The 24,551-nt window shown below is 39.7% G+C and overlaps 1 protein-coding gene across 5 annotated transcripts in view; it reads left to right on the forward strand.

Annotated features, from left to right (window-relative positions):
* The window catches only part of cadps2 (Ca++-dependent secretion activator 2), a 260,717-nt gene that overhangs the window by 65,288 nt on the left and 170,878 nt on the right, over nucleotides 1–24,551 (forward strand). For all 5 annotated transcript variants that reach the window (XM_044355543.1, XM_044355538.1, XM_044355541.1 and 2 more), the window contains exon 3: nucleotides 23,600–23,932. In XM_044355543.1, coding sequence (XP_044211478.1) covers nucleotides 23,600–23,932 — 333 coding nt within the window. The remainder of the gene's footprint in view (nucleotides 1–23,599; nucleotides 23,933–24,551) is intronic.

Raw genomic sequence — 24,551 nt, forward strand, 5'->3', positions numbered from 1 at the left:
AAAAAATTTATTTAAAAGTTTATGTGAAGCTAATATGAAGCTTCAGCGTCCAAATGAGTCAAATCAAGTAGATATCTTTCAACGTTACAGTCTTTTTAGTGCCAAAGTTCCTCTTTTTGTTACTATACTTCCACCTGCAGCTCAACAGGGAAACACTGTCCGAGGAAACACAAAGAGGGAATTTGATGCTAAAAAGACTAAATGTGGCAGATATCCACTTGATATAATATGTAAATAATAGCCATTAATAGCCAGTAATAGCCAGTATGAACATGAGGAATGATTACAGCGAGGAAAACCTCTTTCACTGTTCATACGGACACCTGACTGCTGGTTTAAGACACACTTGAAAATTGTGAACCTGTCCTTTAATGTTAGTAAAAAGTTTATGTACTTTGACACGAGGATTTGCAGCAATGAAGTAAAGTCTGTGAACCGTGACGCAGTCTGCAGATCATTAAGTCTAATTAGCTGCATGCTTGTATTTACCATCCACAATGACACCTGTAATTTACTGAGCGGCTGTGAACACATCAGGAGCTCCGTCCCTCTGTCCTCAGGCTGTTTAATGAATGTATTCCTCAGTGTTCCTCAGTGTGCGAGTGGGAGGCCCGTATCTGTCTGCGTCTGTTTGCTTTGATACAAGTTTCACATGGAAGCCTGCTAATGCAGCATGAAAGTGGATTTACACTCAGCTGAGGGGGAGTGTGTAAACGTTTGAAGTGTGTATGCAGGCGGTTTGTCTTTTTCATATATGAACATAGAATTCTTCTTGTTTGTTTAAACCTTTCTGTTTTTGCTGAGGATGCACAGCTTTACAGAAGACTGTTTAAAATGTCTCTAAGCTGTGTACTAAAGGATGTTCCCGCAGCAGCAGTGATACACTGAAGCTGCTGCTACAGTCCAAGCTGTTATTGTTGTTGTTGGTTAGACTGGTGAAATATAGTAAATGAAGCCAAACAGCATCCAAAAAAAAAAAAGACCAAGACTATAACCTGCTTTTGTTAAAGGAGACATATTCTGCTTTTGATGTCGGATGTTAAATATGGTCAAAGTTCCAAAACTTGAAACGCTGCCTGCAAGTCAAAAATCAGGGCTTCAACCTGCTCTAATGAGCTGGCGTCGGCTCGCCACACGTGCCAGTAAACAGCCGTCTGTTCTGTGGCCTTGGTTGCTGAGGTTGTTGCTAAGGTGTTTCCATGTGTTGTTTGCGTTGTTTACTCTCATATTTCCGGGGGGAGCAGCAGGTGAGCCGACTGTCAATCACAGCTATCAGACATCAAAGCTACTATAAGTCTTCAGATCTTATTAATGGAGCAATAATTTCCAAAATGACCAACAGGACACTTTTTAGAGCGCCTGAATTTAGAGATTGAGACCAGAATGATTCGTTGAAAACAATGATTGACTTATTTCTAGAGAGAAGTTTAGACTTTTTGAACGGGAGTCAGTTGGAGCATCTAACAGCCGTCGGTGGCAGTTTAAGGTACTTCAGCCTCCAGACATGATAGATGCTGATTGGTGTAAATATTCAATTGACTTCTACCTACTTTACTTCTATTTTTTTTAGCAGTGATGATCAGGATTCTGGATTTTGGTGGTGGTATGTGTGCATGTGACCATCCATACTTGTGTATCTGCTTGGTTGATGTTGCTTCGTATAAACTGGAGTTGAAGTCCAGAAATGTCATGCACAGTATGATTAATGACGTATGATGATGATGATTATGAGATTGGATGAAGGGCACAAACACAAAACTGTTGCTTCCATTTATAAACATTTAAATCAGTCCAGCAAAATAATAAAACTGTAATTTTAAAATGCGTGTTGCTGAAGTTCAACTCAAAGGTTTAAAATCTGTTCTTTACAAGGAAATCCTGAGAATCTCGAAGTGTCATTTCTTATGATAAGTCAGATTTTTGTTGCCATACAAACAGAGACAGTTTGAACTTGTTTAACATGCATATTTACAGTAATTAGACATCACACATCCTGACATAACACGTGTGAACTGTTCATGTGAAACCTTGTTATGGTGCAGAGAACACGCAGAACTGTTGACAGGCTCAGACGGATGATAAAAAGATTTGAACCTGTTAGTGTGTTCTGATCGAGTTCAATCCCACGTTTCATTTTTTGTTTTTTCCTCTGAATGATCCCACAGCTGCTGCTTCCTCTTGAGCCTCATCACTTTTCCCCCCAGAGCTCCTGATGAGGGGGAGGTGACGATGACTCAGAGCTGTCGCTGCTGTGAAGTCAGGCGACCTGTTAGTCTGTCACATTTAAGGACTGCTGGCATTTCCAGCTGTCCTCTAACCACAGAGCCTCATTATGTCCCCGAGGACACGTTACTGAAACATCCCTGGCAGCGTGATCCAGCAGACTTCATTAAAGGAACGTCAAAATTTCGGCAAGTTAGTTACAACATGTAAATCAGACACCTGTAGAGTTCCTGCAAGGTCAATTTTTAAACTTTTGATGGAGCGATGGCTAGCATTTTCCACCTGCTTCCAGTGTTTGTGTTAAGCTAGGCTGAATACGTCCAAGATCAATCAAAGATTAAAGGATAATTCTAGTGATTTTCTATTTTTTTCTTCTTGTCAACAAATCTCATGTTTGGATCCAAACCAACAATGAACTGATCTACTAACAAGTATTGTGTGTGTATCAAAGCCTGATATATGTTATTCCTCCGTTGTTGTCCAAAAACTATTAAAAACATGTCAGTGAGTCTCACCGCTGCACTGGGTGACATGTTCCTTCATTACGAAGAGCCTGGTTACATTCATCCTCGCACATGCTCAGTGGTTTTTTCCTGACACGGAAATACTTTCCAGAGACTGAAAACTTGACGCTGTGATTAATCTTTGGAGACGTTTCTAAACAAACTAAAGCAAGACATCAGTCTGATATATGCAGATCGCTGCTAGCTTGTGTTAGCTTCGCAGCAGGGACAAACTGAAAAAGTAGAATCTGAACACTGTTCGACCTCCACAGCTTCACATCTTGTAGTCAGGGATAATATCACAAACCGGGGGGTGGGGAGGCTCACTCTCTCTCTTAACCATTCACTCGCTTACGCACTGCCCTATTCCTTAAAAGGAGCTACACTACCTGGAGTTTCTCAGGCAACGACAAAGACGTTAACTCATGTTTTGAAACAGCGCTGCTCTGATGCTCCCAAACGCCATTGATTTGTGAATGAATGGATAGTTGGCGTTGTTTTTGGCATTTTAAAATATTTTTTTGGCCTGGCAGGGGTTCTCGTACTATTATAGGAGAAACACTGATTTATGTTACTTTTTAAGTTAAAATTAGATTTCTGTGCATGTTGTAATAACTAGATTTCCACAAAGTAAACATTTTACACATCATGCAGTTCTAACTGAACCATTTACAACAAGTGAATACAACATTCAGTGCACATGTACATGTTTACTGAGTAAAGGCGCAAAGGAAAAGATCAGTCTCTGGATTTAAAGAATCAATATTGTATCATTCAAATAAGAAGCGCAATTAATCGGAAAATCTTTTTTTTTTTTTATCCAGCCATAGTTTTTCTCCTCAGAAAGTTTGCACATCCAGTCTACATGTGCTTTATGGACTTGGAGAAGGGTTATAACTGTGTCTTCTGGGCACCTTGTGGGAGTTGCTGTTGGAGTTTGGGGTTACGGGGCCGTTGCTGCGAGCCATTCGCTCCTTATATAACCGCAGTGAGAGCTGTGTTTGCATTCTCAGCAGGAAGTCAGACTGGTTCTCAGTGGGTGTTGGGCTCTGCCAGGGTTTTCCCTCATGACCGATTCTGTTTGTGGATTTCATGGACAGAATCTCAAGGTGCAGCCATGAGTAGGGGAGTGTGTGGTTTGGGAACCATATGAAGGCTTCTCTGCTTTTTGCAGATGATGTGGTTTTGTTGGCTTCAACACACCGTGACCTCCAGCAGGCAGTGGGATGGTTTGCAGCCGAATGTGAAGCGGTTGCAATAAGAGTCATCACCTCCAAATCTGAGGCCATTGTGTTCTGCTGGAAAAAGGTGGACTGCTCCCTCTGGGTTGGGAGTGAGTTGATGCCCCAAGTGAAGGAGTTCAAGTATCTCAGGGTCATGTTCACAAGTGAAGGTAAGATGGAGCGTGAGGTTGACAGGCAGATCAGTGCAACATCAGCAGTAATACAATTGTACAGGACTGTTGTGGTGAAGAAAGAGCTGTGCCAGAAGGAAAAACTCTCAATTTACTAGTCAGTCTACGTCCAAACCCTCACCGATGGTCACGAGCTTCAGGTAGTGACTGAAAGAATGAGATTGTGGATACAAGCGGCTGAAATGAGTTTTCTCCGGAGGGTGTCTGGGCTCTGGGGCAGACCCAGAACACGCTGGAGGGACTACATATCTCTTCTGGCCTGGGAACGCCTTGGGATTCCCCAGGAGGAGCGGGAGGGCGTTGCTGGGGTGAAGGATGTCTGGGTTTCCTTACTCAGTCTGATACCACCGCAACCTGGTACTGGATAAGCGGCAGAAAATGGATGGTTGAATGGATGGATAATTGGATGGATGATTGATTGGATGGATGGATGGTTGGATGGATGGATGATTGGTTGGATGATTGGTTGGATGGATGGATGGATGGATGGTTGGATGGTTGGATGGATGGATGGTTGGATGGATGATTGGATGGATGGATGGATGGATGGATGGATGGCTTTATTGTGTTAATTGTGATTTTTGACTCTTTTGCTCCTCAGTAATAATGTTCCAAAGTGAAGTATCAGTGTTTTTCAGATGTTATAAGTCTTTGGATAAAAGCTATAAAATTATTTTTAGATACTTTGACTAATCTTTATTCCTTCACCATAGCAACAGATGAAAAGCTATTTTTCCTTCTTTTCTGCCGTCTCTCACATTCAGAGGTCTTTATATTCTCAGTGTGATTATCACCACAGTAACATGATCACTGCTGCTCAGTTGCTTGTTGTGATAATTTAGCCTTTTGGCCAAATATGTCCCTTTTCATTCTCCACGGAGACCAAGCATTTGGCCGCAGTTTCAAGACCGTCGTGACTCAGGATGGTCAACTGACTGTCTCGTAGTGGACATAGAGATCTTTTTTTAAGTCAGTCATGCCACTGAGGAATCTTTTAATTCTGTTTCTTGGTCATTTGACTATTTTTTTTATATTTGGTGGAGGGTTTAAGAAGAAGTAGAAGTAGAAGAGGGAGAGTGGATTGAGAAACTGGTTTTAATATCAGATAGTCTGGTTCAGACCAGGTGAAGGTATGTTGGAGTGTTCAGATTTCAATTTGACTATTTCAAGTAAACTCTGAACACTCTGAACATGTTGACCTTCTTGCACAGTTGGGAATTTTTCATCACTTCATTGACTTTGGACTCACATGGAGAAAGGACCCTATTATAAACAATAACTCAATCAGGGTCAACACAAAACACATTTCACAGGAAGTATTTAAATAAATGTGAAAGAAAACAAGATAAAAGACTAAAGAGATGACAACAACTCACATGTACACAAAGATTAATGTAATGTCCAGTGGGGTAATCACACATATGAGTGTTGTAAATGATTATGCGGTTTCAGACCAATCAAATTTCTGACTTGGCAGTCAGCGAAGGGATTTGTCCAATAATGGAAGTATTTAGATATAGTGCATCAATGGGGAGGAACCCTGACTGGCATCTGTGTCTCTGTGTAATGTTGTTTACCATCAAATTACCTTAAAATTCTTTAACTACTTAATAACAGTGACAGAAACATTATAAAAGATATTGCACGTTGACTGGTTTTACATTCAGCTGATAAGTTTTGACTTTTTCCTTTTGAATTAGTTGTAACTCATTTGATACTCAGATTTCACCTTGATGCCAGGATGGAAAAGATATATTTTCTACCTGGAGGGATATTTGCTGTGTGATCTGAACACCATCAAAGAAGAACCAGTTCAAAGGTAGAAGCTGTTTCTGTCTTTAAAGCGACTTTAAGGAAAAGTTCAAGGTGTTATTTTTTTTTTAACACTGTAAAATCAAGTAAATGATAAAAGCCTTTGTGGGGAAGTTTGTGTTGTTTTAGAAGTAGATTCTGAAAAATTTAAAGATTTTAAAAATGTCTTAAGACAGTAGAAGTATGAATCTTTGGCAGCATATAAACATATAAACACGCTGCTCAGATGATGCAGATCACAGTCGGTCAGTCACAAGCTTTAGTGAATCTCTTCTTCTCTCTGCTTTACTGTCTCTTCAGGGGATTCCTCTATAAACTTTCTGCTTTCTGGCAGTAAGAAGGATTTTCCACCTCTGCAGATGAATCAGCACATCCAAAAAACCAAAATTTCATTTCAGGTTTTTCATACAGCTTTGTGTTGTTTGTCCAGCAGCGACTCTGATAAACTGATAAGAGGCACAAATGGAATATGGATCAGACAGAAGCTGCAAATCATTCCTGGCATTTCATTTAACCATGCTCACAGTTTTATTGCCTCTGCTGTTGACTCATTTGTTTCTCTCATGTTTGAATAGGAAAAGGGAGACTCTTTATACACTTATATGTCTGAAAATGTTTCCTTATCGGGTTTCTTTGTTGATCCTCGATGTTTTACATGTCAGTGAAATCCTTTACATCGACTCTGTCACTGTGCAGGTTTCTCTTTACTTATTGTGGTCTGTTGAAGATCCGCAGGGATTTTCTTTGAACTGATGATGAGCTGCAACTAACGATTATTTTCATTATCGAACAATCTGCCAATTATTTTCTTGATTAATTGCTCGGTCTAAAAGATGTTCAATTGCCTTGTTTTGTCACGACTTGTTGTTTACTATCATGTATGACAAAGAAAAGCATTAAATCATGTTTCCTTAAAAATGTTTTCAAACCTACGGTTGGTTTGCTCTGGTCTGAATCAGTGGGAGTTGGGAAACTTTCGGTTCGGTTCAGTTTCCATTTGCAGAGAAGAATCTAAGAAATGCATCAGTGAAAGCAAGTGTTCACTCTGCTTATTGGTCCGATGTGTCTGAGGGCGGGAGCAAGAACACAGGAAGAACGTCCGCGGGCCAAATACAACATCCTTCGATGTGCTAGTCCGGGTCAGACCTCCATTTATTCTCCGGCAAGTCGACAGCAGTTGCTAAATTCGCTCATCAGCATCCCAGCATGCAAAGCGCACCTGGCTACGGGAGCCATGTAGCTCTCAGTCTCAGTTAAAATGTCTGGTTTTTGTGGTGTAAAAAACACGAAACCAAGATAAATCAAGTCTGAACTTTTTCCACCTGTAATGTGAAATTGCAACCTGTAAAATTCAAGTGAAAAACCAACTGAAACCTTTTAGGTAACAATGTCTGCAGACTTTTCATATCCACTGTATTCACAAAATACTTCACCTTTATGTCTCTTGCAAAGCTGATCATGCAGTTATTAAATCCAGAATGTGTCCAAACTGTTGCCTGTTTTTGAAGATGAACAACAAGTTAACATGAGCATGTGCGTGCTGAACACCGTCCGGATGCTGCACTGCACTCGCAGTTGAGTTCCACCTTTTTTTGTTCCATGAACTTAAAGTTAGCGTCATCGGAAAATAAGACTTTTGCAACTATGAATTGATTGAGAATCATAGAAAATAAAGATCACGATACTTGTTTCCCTCCATCATTTCCGCTCCCTGTACTTCCTGTGTATTTATTTATTTATTATTTCTGTCTTTTTGTTTCCTCCTTACCTGTTTTCTCTCAGTTCAGTGAGCTAAAATGGATGTGAAGTCACACAGCGGGGGGGTTCCTGCTCCATCAGAGCAACAGGTCGAAGCAGCGTTTCACCGCCGCGCTCCGATTTTCCTTGCTTCACCTGTCCGATCAGACACAGAGCAGGAGGATCAATCAGAACATTTCTCATCAAAACTTGGACCGAATCTTCCAGGTGCCGCTGACGAATCTGAGCTGACACCTCGGAAAAAACAGAGCGAACAGCCGGTTAGTTCTGGCTCTGATGCTCCTCCTGTGGTCTTTTAGTTCCCCCCTCGCAGACTGATGACTTTCATAACACCGCTACGTCACGGTTCGTCTGTGAGATTTGCAATTTGAAAGGAGAAATGGGACTGGTGTTAAAAAAGATTGTGCAGCATCGCTCGAGGCGGAGGAGAAGCCCACGCTTGTTCCCTCGATCTGCAGATCATCAGGTTTTTATTGAACATGAAGTAATTGGTTTTTAGTATAAAGTCTGTCAGATCAGTTTAGCTGGTAGATGTTGTGTTACAGGATCAACAAAACCAAATGTCTGGGATGCTTGAGTCCAGCTCCAACAGTCTGGATCAGCACCAGCTTAGCAGAAGAAAAAGAGTGCATCTCATTTGAACATCTCTTGTCTTTAGTCTTTTGTGATCCAGTTCATGTTCGTCTCTTTCAATGATCTTGTGTTTTTCAGTCATTTTCCCCTGCGGTCGCAGTCAAACTGGTGATGAAAGTTGAATAGTTTAATTGTTTGAGCTTAATTAACATAATCACTAAAAGCCTCCAGTCACAGTCAGTCTGTCTTTATTTGATTTCTTCATCACACTGTGTCAGTGACGGCTCGACTTTCATTAAAGTGTCTATAAAAAGTATTTGTTTCCCTCATGGAAATTTTCATGTTTAATGTTTTACAAAATTAAATCAAAGAAGATTTAATGCGGCTTTTTGAGGCCCTTTAAAGAATAGATTTGCAATTTTTCCAGTGTGTCTTAAACCAGCAGTCAGGTGTCCATAGTAACAGTGAAAGAGGTTTTCCTCGCTGTAATCATTCCTCCTGTTCATACTGGATATTAAAAGATCCTTCAAATGTGCTTTCAATGGAAGTGATGGAGGCCAAAATCCACAGTGTGAAGCTTCTATTCAGCTTCATCAGTCTGAGTTAGTCATATCAAGTGGATATCTGACACATTTACAGTCTTTTTAGCATCAAATTCCCTCTTTGTGTTTCCTCGGACAGTGTTTCCCTGTTGAGCTGCAGGTGGAAGTATAGTAACAAAAAGAGGGACTTTGGCTTTGAAGCTTCATGTTAACTTCAGGTGAACTTTTAAACACGTTTGCACAGGAGGAGGACTGTGGATTTTGTCCTCCATCACTTCCATTGTAAGGTCATTATGAAGGGATCTTCTAATGGTCAGTATGAACAGCAGGAATGATTACAGCAAGAAAAACAGGTTTAATGTTCATTTGGGCTCCTGACTGTTGGTTTAAGACACACTTAAACAATAGTGAACCCGTCCTTCAATGTCATCAGGGCTGGGCAATTAATTGAAAAGTAACTGAAAGCGACGTCATGACTTTCTAACTGACCTCAGTGTTTTTAATGGTCTAAACACAACATAACTGTTCTTCTGATGAAATCTGATCATGTTTTCTTTTTTTAAACCTGAATATAATCTGCTGATGACATCTGGTTTCTCAGTGATCAATGACATGAAACTTACTCTACAGTTACGCTGAGTTTCGAACTTTTTTTTATGCTGATGAATGAAGTGTTCAGACTCTAACAGACTGGGAGCTGAAGCAGACGGCATTTTAATATTGAGCTGAAACATGTTTTATGCATGAAGGAACATATGAGCTGTAATGATCCTCAGCTCCTCACAGATAATAGTGAGAGAAGTAAAAAAGCTTCAATAATGCTGTGACAGTTCACGTCCACCGTGGTCATCAACAAAGCAATCTGATTGGTGCAAGACACCTGCTGATCTGTCGTGTTCAGTATTTTCATGACACATCCTCTTCCTCATTTCTAGAAAATTCCACAAAAAAGTCTGTTTCTATTACAAACAGGTCAAAACTATCTCACCCTATTTTTTTTCATTTTTTAAGACCAGTTTATGACTTCCTAACCTGCCTCCATGTCACCGTGACGTCCTGTTTAGTTCTTGTTTGTATCTCCTGGCTACAGTTGTCTTTATTATCATCTATTATCAACATCTGCCGCCATGATTGACTGAAAAAGGCACGTTTTAAATTCTATATCTCACAGGTTAACACTACATATCAGTCTTTTTGTCTGCATGTATGTAATGAAACAGTTGTACACACCTGCCACCTGCTCATTCAGGGTTTTTTTTCTTTATTCTTACTATTTTACATAAAGATGTCTTCTTGGATTGTTTTTCACTATATTCTGACTTTTATAGACTAAACAGTTTGAATAGTAAAAGAAATGGCCAACAGATCAATCCATAATAAAACAAAACATTACCAGCCGCTGCATATTTCTTCCTATGTGTTTCACATTCCCTGCAGCAACTGTAGAAAAACTGTAAATCTATTTTCTGACTTTATATATATATATGTATGTTTTTTAGAGCTGAAACGATTAACTCATTAGTAGCCAACTATTAAATTAATAGGCAACTATTTTAATAATCTATTAATAGTTTTGAGTCATGAAATTTTCCGAAACAAGACATTTGAGGACGTCATCGAGATAATAATCACAGACAGTTGAATTGATGATGAAAATAATTGAATAATAATCTGTTGATGTGTTTTGAGCACCTGGCTCTGTTTTTTAACTTGCTGAGCCTCAGCGAGTGTTCTCCATCAGTCAGATGGTCTTCATCCTCCTCCTCCTCCTCTTCAGCAGCTGTACTGACACTCAGAGGGCTGCAAACACTCGTCATCTGATGTCTTTTAATCTCCTGACTCACAGCCTGGTGCTCCGCTGGTGTGTAAATAATTTAGTGAAATTTTAAAGCCAATTAATTTGAGCAGCAGGGAGGTAGGAAGGCTCCTGCTGATCGATTCATTAGTAATAATGGCTGACATTTGTGTTGCCAGACAAAATGGAAGAGCCTTACAGAATCCAGAGAGCAGCAGAGAGGGAGGGCTGCGGTCTGACTGATCGACGGGATCAGGGCTCAAACCATCTGTTTGCTCTGCTCTATTAGATATAAGTAACATAAACTGGAATCCGCTTTGACTCCGGTTTAGTGTCTCTGTGTTCTCACACACAATAACGTTCAGGAAGAAAGGAACAGGAACTAAGATCATTAAACATAAACATGTGACCAGAATGTTAAAGTAGATGGAATATAAAAAAAAAAAAATCTCCCTCTCATCCCCCTCCCATGGGGGGGGGTGTCTTCCTCAAGCTCGGGTCCTCTACCAGAGTTCTGGGAGTTTGAGGGTTCTGCGCAGTATCTTAGCTTTTCCTAGGACTGCGCTCTTCTGGACAGAGACCTCAGATGTTGTACCTGGAATCTGCTGGAGCCACTCTCCCAGTTTGTGGGTCACAGCTCCCAGTGCTCCCATTACCACTGGCACCACTGTTGCCTTTCAGCCCTTGGTATTTTTCGATCTTCTCGTGTTCCTTCTTCCTGATGTTGCTGTCGCTTGGGATTGCTACGTCTATCACTGCTGCCTTCTTCTGTTGTTTGTCAATCAACACGATGTCCGGTTGGTTGGCCATCACCAGTTTGTCTGTCTGGTTCTGGAAGTCTCACAGGATCTTGGCTTGGTCATTCTCAACCACCTTAGGAGGTGTCTTCCATTGTGACCTTGGGACTTCCAGCTCATACTCAGTGCAGATGTTCCTGTACACTATGGTGTTCCATGTACGCTGTTCGTGCCTGCATCTTACACCCTGCTATTATGTGCTGAACTGTCTCAACAACATACAATGTCTACAGGTCAGTTTCTGTAAACTGTAAAGGAAAGTAGTGTAAAGGTGTGTAAGAGTGTTGAATAAATATCGAATGGGTAAATGTAATAAGTTACTTTATATACATATAGTAACTGTTTTTGTGCATTATACACATTGTACATGTCTGTGTGCAGCATATACAGCCTTCAGACATGTGTTAGGACTTAGATTTTTTTCTGGAAAAACCACATCAGACACACATTATTGTTCCAAGCAGAGTATATTTGTAATTACCACATTAAAAATCCTTAAAATTACATCTCCTCCTTCTCACTCATTAAAAATTCCAGAATCTCTGAATATGCAAATAAACATGGCACAGAAAGTAAGGAAATTTGTGTTGGGTAGATTATTTTTTTGTAGTAACAATGCTCCCTGGCAATAAATCTTATACCGTTGGAAAGCCTGTTTATTTCCCTTTTAAATGGTGCCACATTTGTAAGGAACATGCATTTGTGGGATGAGCAGCAGAGCTGAGTATGTGGGTTGCGCCCATGAAAAATATGCCAAATCTTCTCTGCCAATGCCAAACAGCTTATTCTGCCATTGACTGTTGTTTGGTGTTTGGTGGATTGGATGATTGAAGTTTGAAGAAACAAGACATATTGGCAATTTAACAACATTCTTCAACCAGTACTTGTTGGTTTGTGGGGTTTATCAGAGACTACCTCCAGAATTTGGGAGTGGAGAGGATGGACTGGCCTGCCAGCAGTCCTGACCTCAACCCCATTGAACACTTGTGGGATCAGCTTGGGCGTGCTGTTCGTGCCAGAGTGACCAACACAACCACGTTGGCTGACTTGCGACAAATGCTGGTTGAAGAATGAGACGCCATCCCACAGCAGTGTGTGACCAGGCTGGTGACCAGCATGAGGAGGAGGTGCCAGGCTGTTGTGGCTGTGTATGGCTCTTCCACATGCTACTGAGGCTCCTGTTTGTTAAATGGATAAATTGTTAAATTGCCAATATGTCTTGTTTCTTCAAACTTCAATCATTCGATCCACCAAACACCAAACAAGAGTCAATGGCAGAATAAGCTGTTTGGCATTGGCAGAGAAGATCTGACAAATTTTTCATAGGTGCAACCCACATACTCAGCTCTGCTGCTCATCCCACAAATGCATGTTCCTTACAAATGTGGCACCATTTAAAAGGGAAATAAACAGGCTTTGCAACAGTATAAGATTTATTGCCAAGAAGCATTGTTACTACAAAGAAATAATCTACCAAACACAAATTTCCTTACTTTTTGTGCTATGTTTATATTTCATTTCAAAAATGTTCCTGTTGGAAACCAGATGTTCTCCTTCACTGTGAAGTTCATTCTCAGTGTTTGTGTACTGGAGGTTTTAAGTTTCCACATCACAGTCGTGCAAGTTGAATACTGGACCACGATTGGCTCCAAACTAGTTGTGATGTCATAAATCCTGCTCATAGTCCCACTCCCTTAAAATCAGATTTTCAGTGAGCTCAGAGAAACTTTCATCTTTCAACAGATGAATGAAAACAAACTCTGCACAGAGAAGAAGAACAAACATCCAGCTGAAGGAACAAGAATAAAAACATGTTTCTGAGTGGAGAGAGACTTTAAATATATAAATCTGACAGTGATGGATGACTGATGCAAGTGTTTATACTGTAGATGTGACGGTGTGTGTGAGGGAAGAAGCTGTTCCTGTATGAACAGTGTTGTGTAGCGCCTACCAGAGGGGAAAAGGTGGAACAGGTTATTTCCAGGATGTGAGGGGTCTGCAGTGATTTTCCTGCCTGTTTCCTGACTCTGGAGGTGTTCAGGTCCTGGATGGTGGGCAGGTCGCTACCAGTGATCTTTTGTGCAGACCTGATCGTTGTAGATTGTAGTCTGTAGTCTATTCTTGTCTTGTTTTGACTCGATGATTGTGGTGTAGAATTGGATCAGCAGCTCATATGATGATATATGAGGGTACATACTGTATATATACTGTATCTATTTCTTATTGTGATCTTAATTAGGCATCAGACTGGTGGATTTGAACTAGAGACTCACAGCACCATCCTGCATGACACATGCATGTATGTAAAACATTATGAAAAAGAATGGATTAAATGTTGGTGATCATGTTGGCTTTTTATTTAAACATCGTGTTTTAATCTATGTACTTGAAAACTTTCCTCAGGCAATTAGAATTTAATTTTCTATTTCTTGCAAAATAGACTGAAAATGACACTTGAATATCTGTTGGCCACATCGTGTATCTTGTATTAAACATAGCCATAAGCCATATTTTATAAGGTACTTAAATCATATGTTTACTCATGAGTATAGTGATTTATATTTCACAATATATTAATGAACACATCTTATAAATAACAACAAAATAAGCAGGACTGAAAAAATATTGAGAGATCCAAAGCAAACTAAGAAGGTATTTGACGTTGGAGTGATGTGTGACGAGTTATCAGACAGTGTTAAATATTATCCTGAATGTGTCAGTCAGACCTAATGTGATTCTGATTCTGCTCCTCACTGGTTCTCCATCACATCCAATATCCAATTAAAGTTCTTGTAATCACCTTTAGAGCTCTGCATGGTCTCCACCCCAGCAGGTCTCTGAGGTCTCTGATCAGGGTTTGCTGGTTGTTCCTCGATCGAGGCTTAAAGCTAAAGGAGGAAAACTAAACTTTGGAACTCGCTCCCTTTAAACTTCAGATCTGTAGACACCTTGAAAAAGCAGCTCAAGACCCATTTGTTTAGACTCACCTTTTGTGTATTTTTTCTAGTTTCTGTTTTATATTATTTTTGTCTGCATGTATGTTTATGTTTTATATCCTCTGTGAAGCATTTTGTGACGTCTCAGCTTTCGTAAAGGTGGAGGTCGTGCAGCTTTAGACTTGCCTTTGTGTAATTTTCTGTGTGATTTTCTCTGTAATTTTTGTGTAATTTTCTTTGTAATTTTATCTGTAATTTTTGTGCAATTTTCTGTGTAATTTTCTCTAATTTTTGTGCAATTTTCTGTGTAATTTTCTCTAATTTTTGTGTAATTTTCTGTGTAATTTTCTCTAATTTTTGTGTAATTTTCTGTGTAATTTTTGTGTAATTTCTATAGTTTCTGTTTATTTCTGTTTTTCATGATCTTAATGTCTGCATGTATGTTTATGTCTCAGCTTTCATAAAGGTGGAGGTCGTGCAGCTGTTTGTTGTGTTTCATTCTTTGGATTTTGTTGGGCATTTGTTGAATAGTGACAGACGGGAGTAAGGAGCTCCGCAATTTTAAATGAAGTCGTCTTTTTTTTTTATATTTAATTTATAATTCAAGTAACATAGTAGTCTCCCCATTAAAAGAAAGAAAGAAAGAAAAAGAAAGGATGGATGTTAGCAGAGCGTACAGTGTGGGGTCGTGGAGTCATCGATCAGGCTCAGAGGGCGTCTGGACGGGGGGGTCAGAACCTCCAACAGGCTGACAGGAGGCTCAGAGTGACCTTTACACACACACACACACACACACACACACACACACACATACACACACATATATACTCTCTCCTTTTTAAATGAGAACTTTCTATATTTTATTTTTCTTCGTGTCAACAAATCTCATGTTTGGATCCAAACCAACAGTGAACTGATCTACTAACAAGTATTGTGTGTGTATCAAAGTCTGATATATCTGATTCCTCCGTTGTTGTCCAAAAACTGAATTAAACTACATATTTGCAAGCTGTTTTTAAAGATTTATGTCATCATGGGCTTTTCATGAGATTTGTTTACTGTAAGAGAAATAGTGGGTGTGTGGAAGTTCAGGCTTCTTTTTGGGTCGGATGTCCGCTCAGGATAATTTTTTCCTGTAATGAGACATCAGTGTTCATCCGCAGTCCATTTCAACTTAGACAGAAAACAATCAGATGAATTAAAAACAGTAATCTTACTGACAGGGAAAAATAATTTGTGTGGTTTAATGAGCTACTGGCTCCTCCATTAGTCTGTCTCCATGCCAGTCACCGTTATTAAATAATTACCGTGTTACCATCTGCTGGTGGCTGAGATGTGTAGAAGGACACAAAGTTCACATCATGACAGTATATATCTAAGTTTGAGTAATCCTGGTTCTTGGCCTTCAGATCACCTAATTGATGTTTTTATGTTCATTTTTTTATGATCATTCAGCCTGCATGCTGTATTTTCATGATTCTTATTAACCAAAAGTTCAAACTTCCACTCAAGTGTATTTATACTAAAATTAACTTCTAATCATACTACCGTTAGAGCTTAAAGGGGACGTATTCTGCACATGTCCTGGTCTATATTTATATTACTGGAATATCTTTGCAGGATTTCCAGTTAAAAACTCCTTATTTATCTTCTACTGGTCCTTTATGCAGCCCCTCAGTTCAGCCTCTGTCTGAAACAGGCCGTTTTAGTTCCTGTCTCTTTAAGGCCCCGCCTCCTGATGAGCCCACTCTGTTCTGATTGGTCAAGCTGTAAGTAGAAGTCCAAATCCATCTGTACATATTGGAGCCGAATCCGATCTGAAATATGAGGGCGGACAACGTGAACAACACATGAAACAACCTTAGCAACCACCTTAGCAACAAAGGCTACAGAATAGACGTTTGTGGGCATGTGTGAATAACATTAGAGCTGCAACAATTCTAATAATATTAATAATAATAACTTTATTTATACTCTTCTCACTTCTCAAAAACAAATTATGAAGTGCTTTACAAAGACATAAAAACAAGAGAAATGACCAGATAAATAATAAATAAAAGTAGAATTGTTACAGTAGTAATGACAGTCGAGGTATGAATTTCTAAAACACAGTAAAAACAAGTAAAGTAAAAACAGAAGAATAACCAATTCAAGAGAAAGCAACTCTGAAAAAGTGTGTTTTAAATTTAAAAGAAGAAACAGAGCTAGCTGGCTGATCTCCTCCTCTTCCTCCTCCTGAACAGACCTCTGCTGGAGGATCTCAGGCTGCGTTCAGGCTCATATGAGGTTAGTAAGTCATTGATATAATCGGGCCAATCCCAAACATGCTTTAAAAGTAATCATTAAAATTTTAAAATCAACTCTTAAACGTACATATAACCAGTGTAGAGATGCTAAAATAGGTGTTATGTAGACTCTTCTGTTGGATTTTGTGAGTAATCTTCCTACAGAAAAGTGCTGCTCTGTGTTCTGTGTCCTCTGAAATGATTGTAGTCACAGTAACAACGGTTCTACAAACTGTCGGTGGTGTTACCACAGCGACGTATACTGTAAAACCAGTACGCCGTCTTAAGTGAACAGCTGGATACATTTTTTCAGTATTTCTACTTCCCTGCATCTTTGACTTGAAACTCTGTTTACAGGTGTTTATTGGCTCCCTGGTTGATATTTTTAGTAAAGCTGCAACAAGTTGATCGCCAGAATATTAACCCTTTCATGCATAGTGGTCATTACAGTGGACAGCTATTCAAAAGCCGTTTTCTTATATATGCATGGGGTTTTAATGGTACAGTTGCACATCAGCCAGTACAGTGGACTCTAGTGTGTCGTCCCATACGCTGCCATCCACTGGCCGGCCTTTGTAAGTGCAACACAAATTTCTCAAAACCAAGATGGCCGCCTGCCGGCTGGAAATGCTCAACAGCTCAGGAACATCTTGCCAATCCTTCTATAGTAATAGACCCTTGCAGGTAAATAAAATAGTGTAACATCAAGTAACATCTAAGGAGTAATACAATTGTTAAAATTTCCAAGTATTGATTTTATGTTGGGAGAAAATGATGATTAATCATCCGTCCACTAAGTTGGACAAACTCCTTGAAAAATGCCTGTTTCATGCCTAAAGAGGAATAAAAACACTTAGGAAAAAAAATCCTGACTGAGGTTATCATGATTCATTCATGAAAAGGTTAATCATCAACCATTTTGATAATTAATTCATCGCTTTGAGTCATTTCTTAAGAAAAATACCCAAAGTCTCTTGTTCTTAAATGAGACTATTTTCTGGTTTCTTTACTCGTCTGTGACAATAAACTGAATATCTTTGAGTTCTGGACCGTTTTAAGTTGCATGTTGGGCTTTGGGAAACATTTTATTTTAATTATCTGACATTTATAGACCAAACAACTAATCAATCATGAAAGTAATCATTAACTGCCCCTCAAATTTTTAGTGTCAGTTAGTAGGATGAAGAGCTGATCTGATTGGCTGAATAAACCCTAAAACCAGTTTACAGCCTCATTACAGTCGTAGTTTAATCCCACTAGAAACTCCCAACATCTGCATCCTCGTTTCAAGTGTCCTCGTTGTGGAAACAGTCTGTTTTTTATAGTTTTTTGGCCTTTCCTGCACCGTCTCCTTCAGCAGGAACTGTTTAATGTCTTTTTGTTCAGAGCGGTTTGTGTTGAGTGATGCAGAGAGGCAGATTAGCTGCTGTTAGCAGGCTCCTCTGGTGGCAGCTGCATCTGTCACCTCCCACTTCATCCACTTAACATTTGCCCATTTCCATTTATCACCATAAAGAGGACTCTCTCTCTCTCACTCTCTCTCTCTCAGCGTCGCTTCCCGCAGATTTAAGATCTCTCTGCTGATTTCTTCGACACCAACACATTTGTTTTCTCTGGTGTTTTCTCTCTTTTTATGTCCTCGTCGAGCCTCCTCAGCTTCAAGTGATTTTTGTTCCACGTCGTTACTCGTGTAGCTCCGCGGTGGTTCCTCTCTTCCATCTGCTGTTGGCTCTCGCTCTGCAGGTCTATCACTCTCAATAGGAGGCGGCAACGGCGGCGGCAACAGCAGTGGCGCCGCCAACCCTCAGAACAGAATGATGCTGATCACGTGCTTCAGGAAGGACATGTTGTTTTTATGCTCATCTGTCAGTCACAGGAGGACAGACTTCAGCCTATCAGACTCAGCATAGTCAGTGAACACAGTCAAAGTTCAAAGATTCCTTCCAGGTGTGTTTTGAGACATATAAATATAAAAATACTCACTCAGAAGAATGTTTTTTTTCCACAAAAAACTTGAATAACTTACAAAAAGAAAGTCTTAAATAATAAATACATGTAGTCTTTCTCCATCATTGTCAAATCTACTGTTTATGAATATGCGTTTTCATCCAACGTCCATTTCATTTTTACCACCTTCCCCTCCTTAAAGGACGAGTTCACAATTTTTTCAAGTCTGCCTTCAAACAACAGTCAGAAGCCCAAATGAACATTTAATCGTTCCTCTTGCTAATTAAAAGATCCCTTTCATATGTTCTTTCAATGTAAGTGATGCACAGTCCTTGTTTTTTTTTTTTTTTAAATGTACTTAATTAAGAGTTTATCTAAAGCTAATTTGATGCTTCAGCAGCCTGAGTGGATATCTTTCACTTCTTTTTTAGTATAAAATTTGCTTTGTTGTGTTTCCCTGTTGAGCTTCAGTGGAAGTTTAGTAAGAGAAAGAGGGAATTTGGCACTAAAAAGACTAACTTTGAAAGATATCTACTTGACTAAATTGGATGGTTGAAGCTTCATATCGGCTCCAAATAAACTTTTAAATACATTTTTTGCACAGAAGGAGGACTTTGGATTTTGTCACTTGCACTGGAAACGCACCAGGAAGAGATCTCTTACTGGTCACTGGACAAAACTGAAGTAATTGTTTTTGGAGCCAAGGAAGAACGTTTAAAAGTCAGCACTCAGCTTCAATCAATAATGTTAAAAACTACAAACCAAACCAGAAATCTTGGTGTCGTCATGGACTCAGACCTGAATCTCAACAGCTACATTAAGACAATTACAAAGTCAGCCGACTATCACCTGAAGAATATATCAAGAATTAAAGGACTTATGTCTCAGCAGGAACTTGTCCTGCATTTATCTTCAGTAGAGCACTAAAGCACTGAATGGTTTTAGGGCCGAAATACATCTCTGATCTGCTGCTACATTATGAACCATCCAGACCTCTCAGGTGGTCTGGGATCAGGTCTGGATCAGGTCTGCTTTCTGTCCCCAGAGTCCAAACTAAACCTGGAGAAGCAGCGTTCAGTTTTTATGCTCCACATATCTGAACAAACTCCCAGAAAACTGCAGATCTGCTGCAACTCTCAGTTCTTTAAATCACATCTTTAAATCATCCTTTTACTTGTATTGCTTTTATATTCTGTTTTAATGCCTTTTATGCTCCATGTAAAGCACTTTGAATGGCCTTGTTGTTGAAATGTTCTATACAAATAAACTTGCCTTGGTCAGTATGAACAGGAGGAAAAACCTCCTGACTGTTGTTTTAAGACACACTTGAAAGACTGTGAACTCGTCCTTTAAAGCGACATTGAAATCAAACCGAGAAAGGTAACAAATTGATTTGTGGAGAGACACAAAACACAACATTATCCCAGAATCGTGCTTGTTCATATCTGCCATCCACTGCCTCATCAATCAGAGAGATCTGGTTCTCAACGGCAGTCCTGAACTTCCTGTTTCCATGGTATCACCCGCCGCAGGCCGTGTCATGCATGCAGTCTTCGACAGGGAGTTAATGGTAACATCAGGGCATATTGTGTTTTTAAAATGTCTTTCTTTAAGTGGTTTCTCTCCTGCATCGCCTCTGTTTGGTTTTGTGTCTGAGAGTCAGGTGATCAGTCACATGTTGATGCTGTTTCACTGACACACACTTCAAATATCCCTTCTCACTAGACTAAAATATTAATATTTAATGTCGCCTCATAATTCAGTGTTTGTTTGAGTGCACGTTATGTAAACTGCAGACAGCTGTCAGCTCATCCATCATCATTAATTAAATAGTGAGACAATATAATGTAAATATTAAGACAACAGGCGTTCATGCATCAGCTCTCACTGAGCGTTAGTCTAGTTACCCAACCGTCACACACACACACACACACACACACACACACACACACACACACACACACAGCTTCTGGCAGATTGGACAGCATTTATTTTATGATTTAGACACTATTTTCACTCAAACAAATAAACACAAACTAATTATAATAATAAGAGAAGGTTTTCTTCCCTCCACCTCATCAGAAGAAATTCTTTTGTTTCTATTAGGATGATTTTAATAAACATTTACATTCATGATTTGGATCCTGGTCGACTTGGATTCGTTAAAGCTCTAATGATTAAAAAAAACCCAACAAATTCCACTTAATTACTTTCACCACATAAAAAATTGAGGACATTTACATTAACTTCATTTGTTGGTTTTCAAACATATCAAAAAAAGAGTAAATAAACAATAAATATCAAAATCATCATATTAAGAACTGTTTAACGTGCAGGTAGTTGCAGATGACATCGGTTGTCATAGTAACAAAACAAAATAAAACGTTACATCTTATCTTTTATTAAGTGATTACTGCTCAGCTGCCATTAGGTTCTAGAAACCTTATTATGTAATCAAACATGAAGAATTTTAAACAGTGTTGTGAATTGTTTTTATTTGAGTGATTAAAACAGGCAGTTCATGTTTAGTTTAAGTTATATGTTAAAAAACGTATTTACAGTTTATTTATATTTATTTACAGTTAAGTACACACGTCATGATAAACCTGGAAATGGTAATTATTCAATGTTTATATTAGAGAATATACTATGAATGCCTTGTTTCCAGTTAAACTGAAATGCTTTTATTTTGAAAGTTCCCAGGAAATTATCTGGTCTTTTGTTGTCGCTAGCTTTAGAGAAAGTGTACGCTGCAGCATGTTGGAGGAGAATAAATACGCTCGGTTTGAAAGACACTCGTTCTGGTTATTGAAAGAAGCTTCCACTGTACAACAAACAGAATAAATGAATTAGTCCACTAATGGAGAAAAACTTGCAGTGTTTCTCGTATAACTGTACAGGCCAACGAGAACCTCTTTACCGTGTTTTGCTGTCATTATGGTCGTATGGTTGTTTCTCTTCTCCTTAAACGTATCCAACCTGAATCTGGTGACACTGGTGAGGATGCTAGAAGCTAAAACCCACAAAAAACATTCTGAGTGAATCACTGGGAAATAAAATAAAACAATAACAACAGACTCTGACCCAGACATTTGAATTTGTCAAAGAAGTTTAGTACAAAGTCTTATATCTTATTGTATCGTATCACAAAATCTATGTATGTATGTTTTGAATATTGCAAATTTTCTAGTTAGACTCTTGGATGGATGGATTCAATCAGTAGAGGAAAGAAGCCGAACATGTAAAAATGTTTTCTAACCCAGAATGTTTTTGCACCTTTTTTGATGTGTTTGTGTGTTTGTCTCTTCAGGCCGTCCTCAGCTGCTGCTCTCTGAGCTCTCGGCCTCCATTAGATGAATCATTCTCTCACGGATGTTATGCTGTTCAGTCTCTGAGAGACTAACAGGGAGAGGTGAAGCAGTCGGCTGAGAGACCGTTTAATGTTGCGCTGAGCTGCCGCTGCTCCAGTCTGAGCTCTTATTCTTCTGCCAGACTCGCTCTGGATAAAGAGCTCTTGCCAAAAAACCCAAAATGCGAATGAGCCAGAGAGTTTAACATAAGACCCGCTGACTGTTTCCACCCAGGATGTTTTGATTATTTCAGCCGTAAATGTCAGATGAACAGAGTTTGGAGAAAGGGCAGTGTGTGAAGTGTGAAGTCAGTGTGTCTAATTAAGCGCGAACCCACATGTTTTGGAACTCGATAACCTGAAGTGAACTTGTTTCTCGTGGTTTTTCCAGCTCTGTAGTTTTTGTTCTGCTGCCACCTTTTTCAGCTTAGGAAGAGAGAAACCAAATGCTGCGTTGATGTCTGGATGTTGCCACAGATACAAGTGAGAAAGAATAAATGTGAAATATGGTGTCCAGTTATAACAACACATCCATGAGTTTTAAGCTTATCGATTGATGAAACACTGAAGGATTTCACAACTCTGGAGAGTTATCACGACGCTGTTGCTGTTGAAAATACTTCAGTATACAAGCTGCAAGGTATTCCACCTGAAATGTCCTGGAACATATCTGATTGGTCAACATTTGCTGGATGACTTTGCTTTATGTTGCGGCAGAAGTTGAGTCAGGTTTAATGTTTTACCTGGAAGACTGACCTGCGTTTTTTTTTTTTTTTGATGCAGTGCTGTTTGAAGATAACAACTTTATTTATATGGCACTTTTCAAAGCGATAGTTACAAAGTGCGAAAGCTTCAATAAAATGTAGGATAAAATATTAAAACAAAACAAACAGACAAAAACACTGAGGCACAATAAATATACATTAAGCTCCACACAATGAAAAAACACTGATTGAGAACAGAAAAATGCCTGTTTTTTAGGTGTGTTTTGAGAAGCAACTTGACGGTTGAAAATGAGCGAGCCGAAGTTCCTCTGGCAAGGTGTTACAGAGTCGGGAAGCCTTCCTCAGACTGTGATTGGGTTCATAAGGGTTCAGAAGTTCAGAAATGTCTTTTGGAGCAAGACCCCGTTTAGTCTTGAATTAGTTAAAATCCTTGCTTCTGCATTTTGGACCAGCTGCTGTAGAAAACTCGGATGACTTTGAACATGGATGACTCTCTCCAGGTCAGCAAATGATAAAAAAGACTTTATTTGGTGAAGAAAGCAGGACTGTGCAGTTTTCTTAAGTTGTGCATCAAAGTCTCAGAGTCAAACAGCACACAGAGGTTTTTTAGCAACAGGTTTAACATGTTGACAGACTGCCGAGTTTATTGCGAATCGACAGCATAGAGTTTGGTGAACAAACTCATCTTGCTTCTCATTTAACTGGAGGAAATTGTTGGACATCCAACACTTCATCAGGCAGGATATAAGAGTATTTAACCTGCTGGTGTCAGTCTACATACAGCGGGGTGTCATCTGCATATAAGCGAACTGAATTTCAAAAGTGAAAACAAGTCTTATTGTGAAACCTCTGGAAAGAAAATGTGTTTAAAGGTAAATAAAGACAGAAATGAGTGTGATCTGGCGGTAAGTACTCATTGTTCTCCTCTTGTCGTCGGCAGGGCTTCCTGAAGAGCGAGCGGGTGTCCCGGATGGTTCAGAGCGGCGGCTGCTCGGCCAACGACTTCCGCGACGTCTTCAAGAAGAACATCGAGCGACGCGTCCGGAGCCTCCCGGAGATCGACGGCCTGAGCAAAGAGACGGTGCTGAGCTCCTGGATCGCCAAGTACGACGCCATCTACAGGGGGGACGAGGACATGCGGCGTCAGCCACAGCGGGCGCATCTGAGCGCCGTGTCGGAGCTCATCCTCAGCAAGGAGCAGCTGTACGAGATGTTCCAGCAGATCCTCAGCATCCGCAAGTTTGAGCACCAGTTGTTGTACAACGCCTGCCAGGTGAGCCCCCTACAGGTTAACCTTAATATTTATACTGACTCGGAATACTTGTGCGACAACCTCCATGGCTGAATGATGGAGCCAATGCTGCGGTTTGTTTAGCTGTAGTTCCTCTAATGTCCACTAGATGCTGCTGTGGAGAAACTATGACTGTTCTCTATCCACAAATACAAAGCTGTTATGTTTTATACGTTTCAGATTTGGCGAAGGCTGAGATTTTGTTTTTGCACGATGTCTAAAATGTCTAATAACTTGTAAAATTGAGTTATTACAACATGTACAAAAGGATTCATTTTAGTCAAAAAGTAACATAGACGTAGTAACTATGACATGAAGAGTAAATTTTACCAGTGTAACTAACTTTAGTGTAACATTTGTCTTGCTTTAAAAAAAAAAAACGTAAAACAATATGTCCGGAGACGACTTTCCTCGTACGATGCAGATCACCTCCTTGTGGCATCTGGAGGCTTTGTGGTCCTTGATAGCCACCAATTTTAAATTTTTGGTGCCCGCAATAAAGCTGTTGTTGGTAGAGACGAGTTCAAAGTTCAAACCCCAGACTCCTCTCTCACCTCAAACAATCCAACAGTCAGTGTGTGAAGTGGGTGTGAATGTCAGC

This window comes from Thunnus albacares, chromosome 7 (assembly GCF_914725855.1).
Source record: "Thunnus albacares chromosome 7, fThuAlb1.1, whole genome shotgun sequence".
Lineage (NCBI taxonomy): Eukaryota > Metazoa > Chordata > Actinopteri > Scombriformes > Scombridae > Thunnus > Thunnus albacares.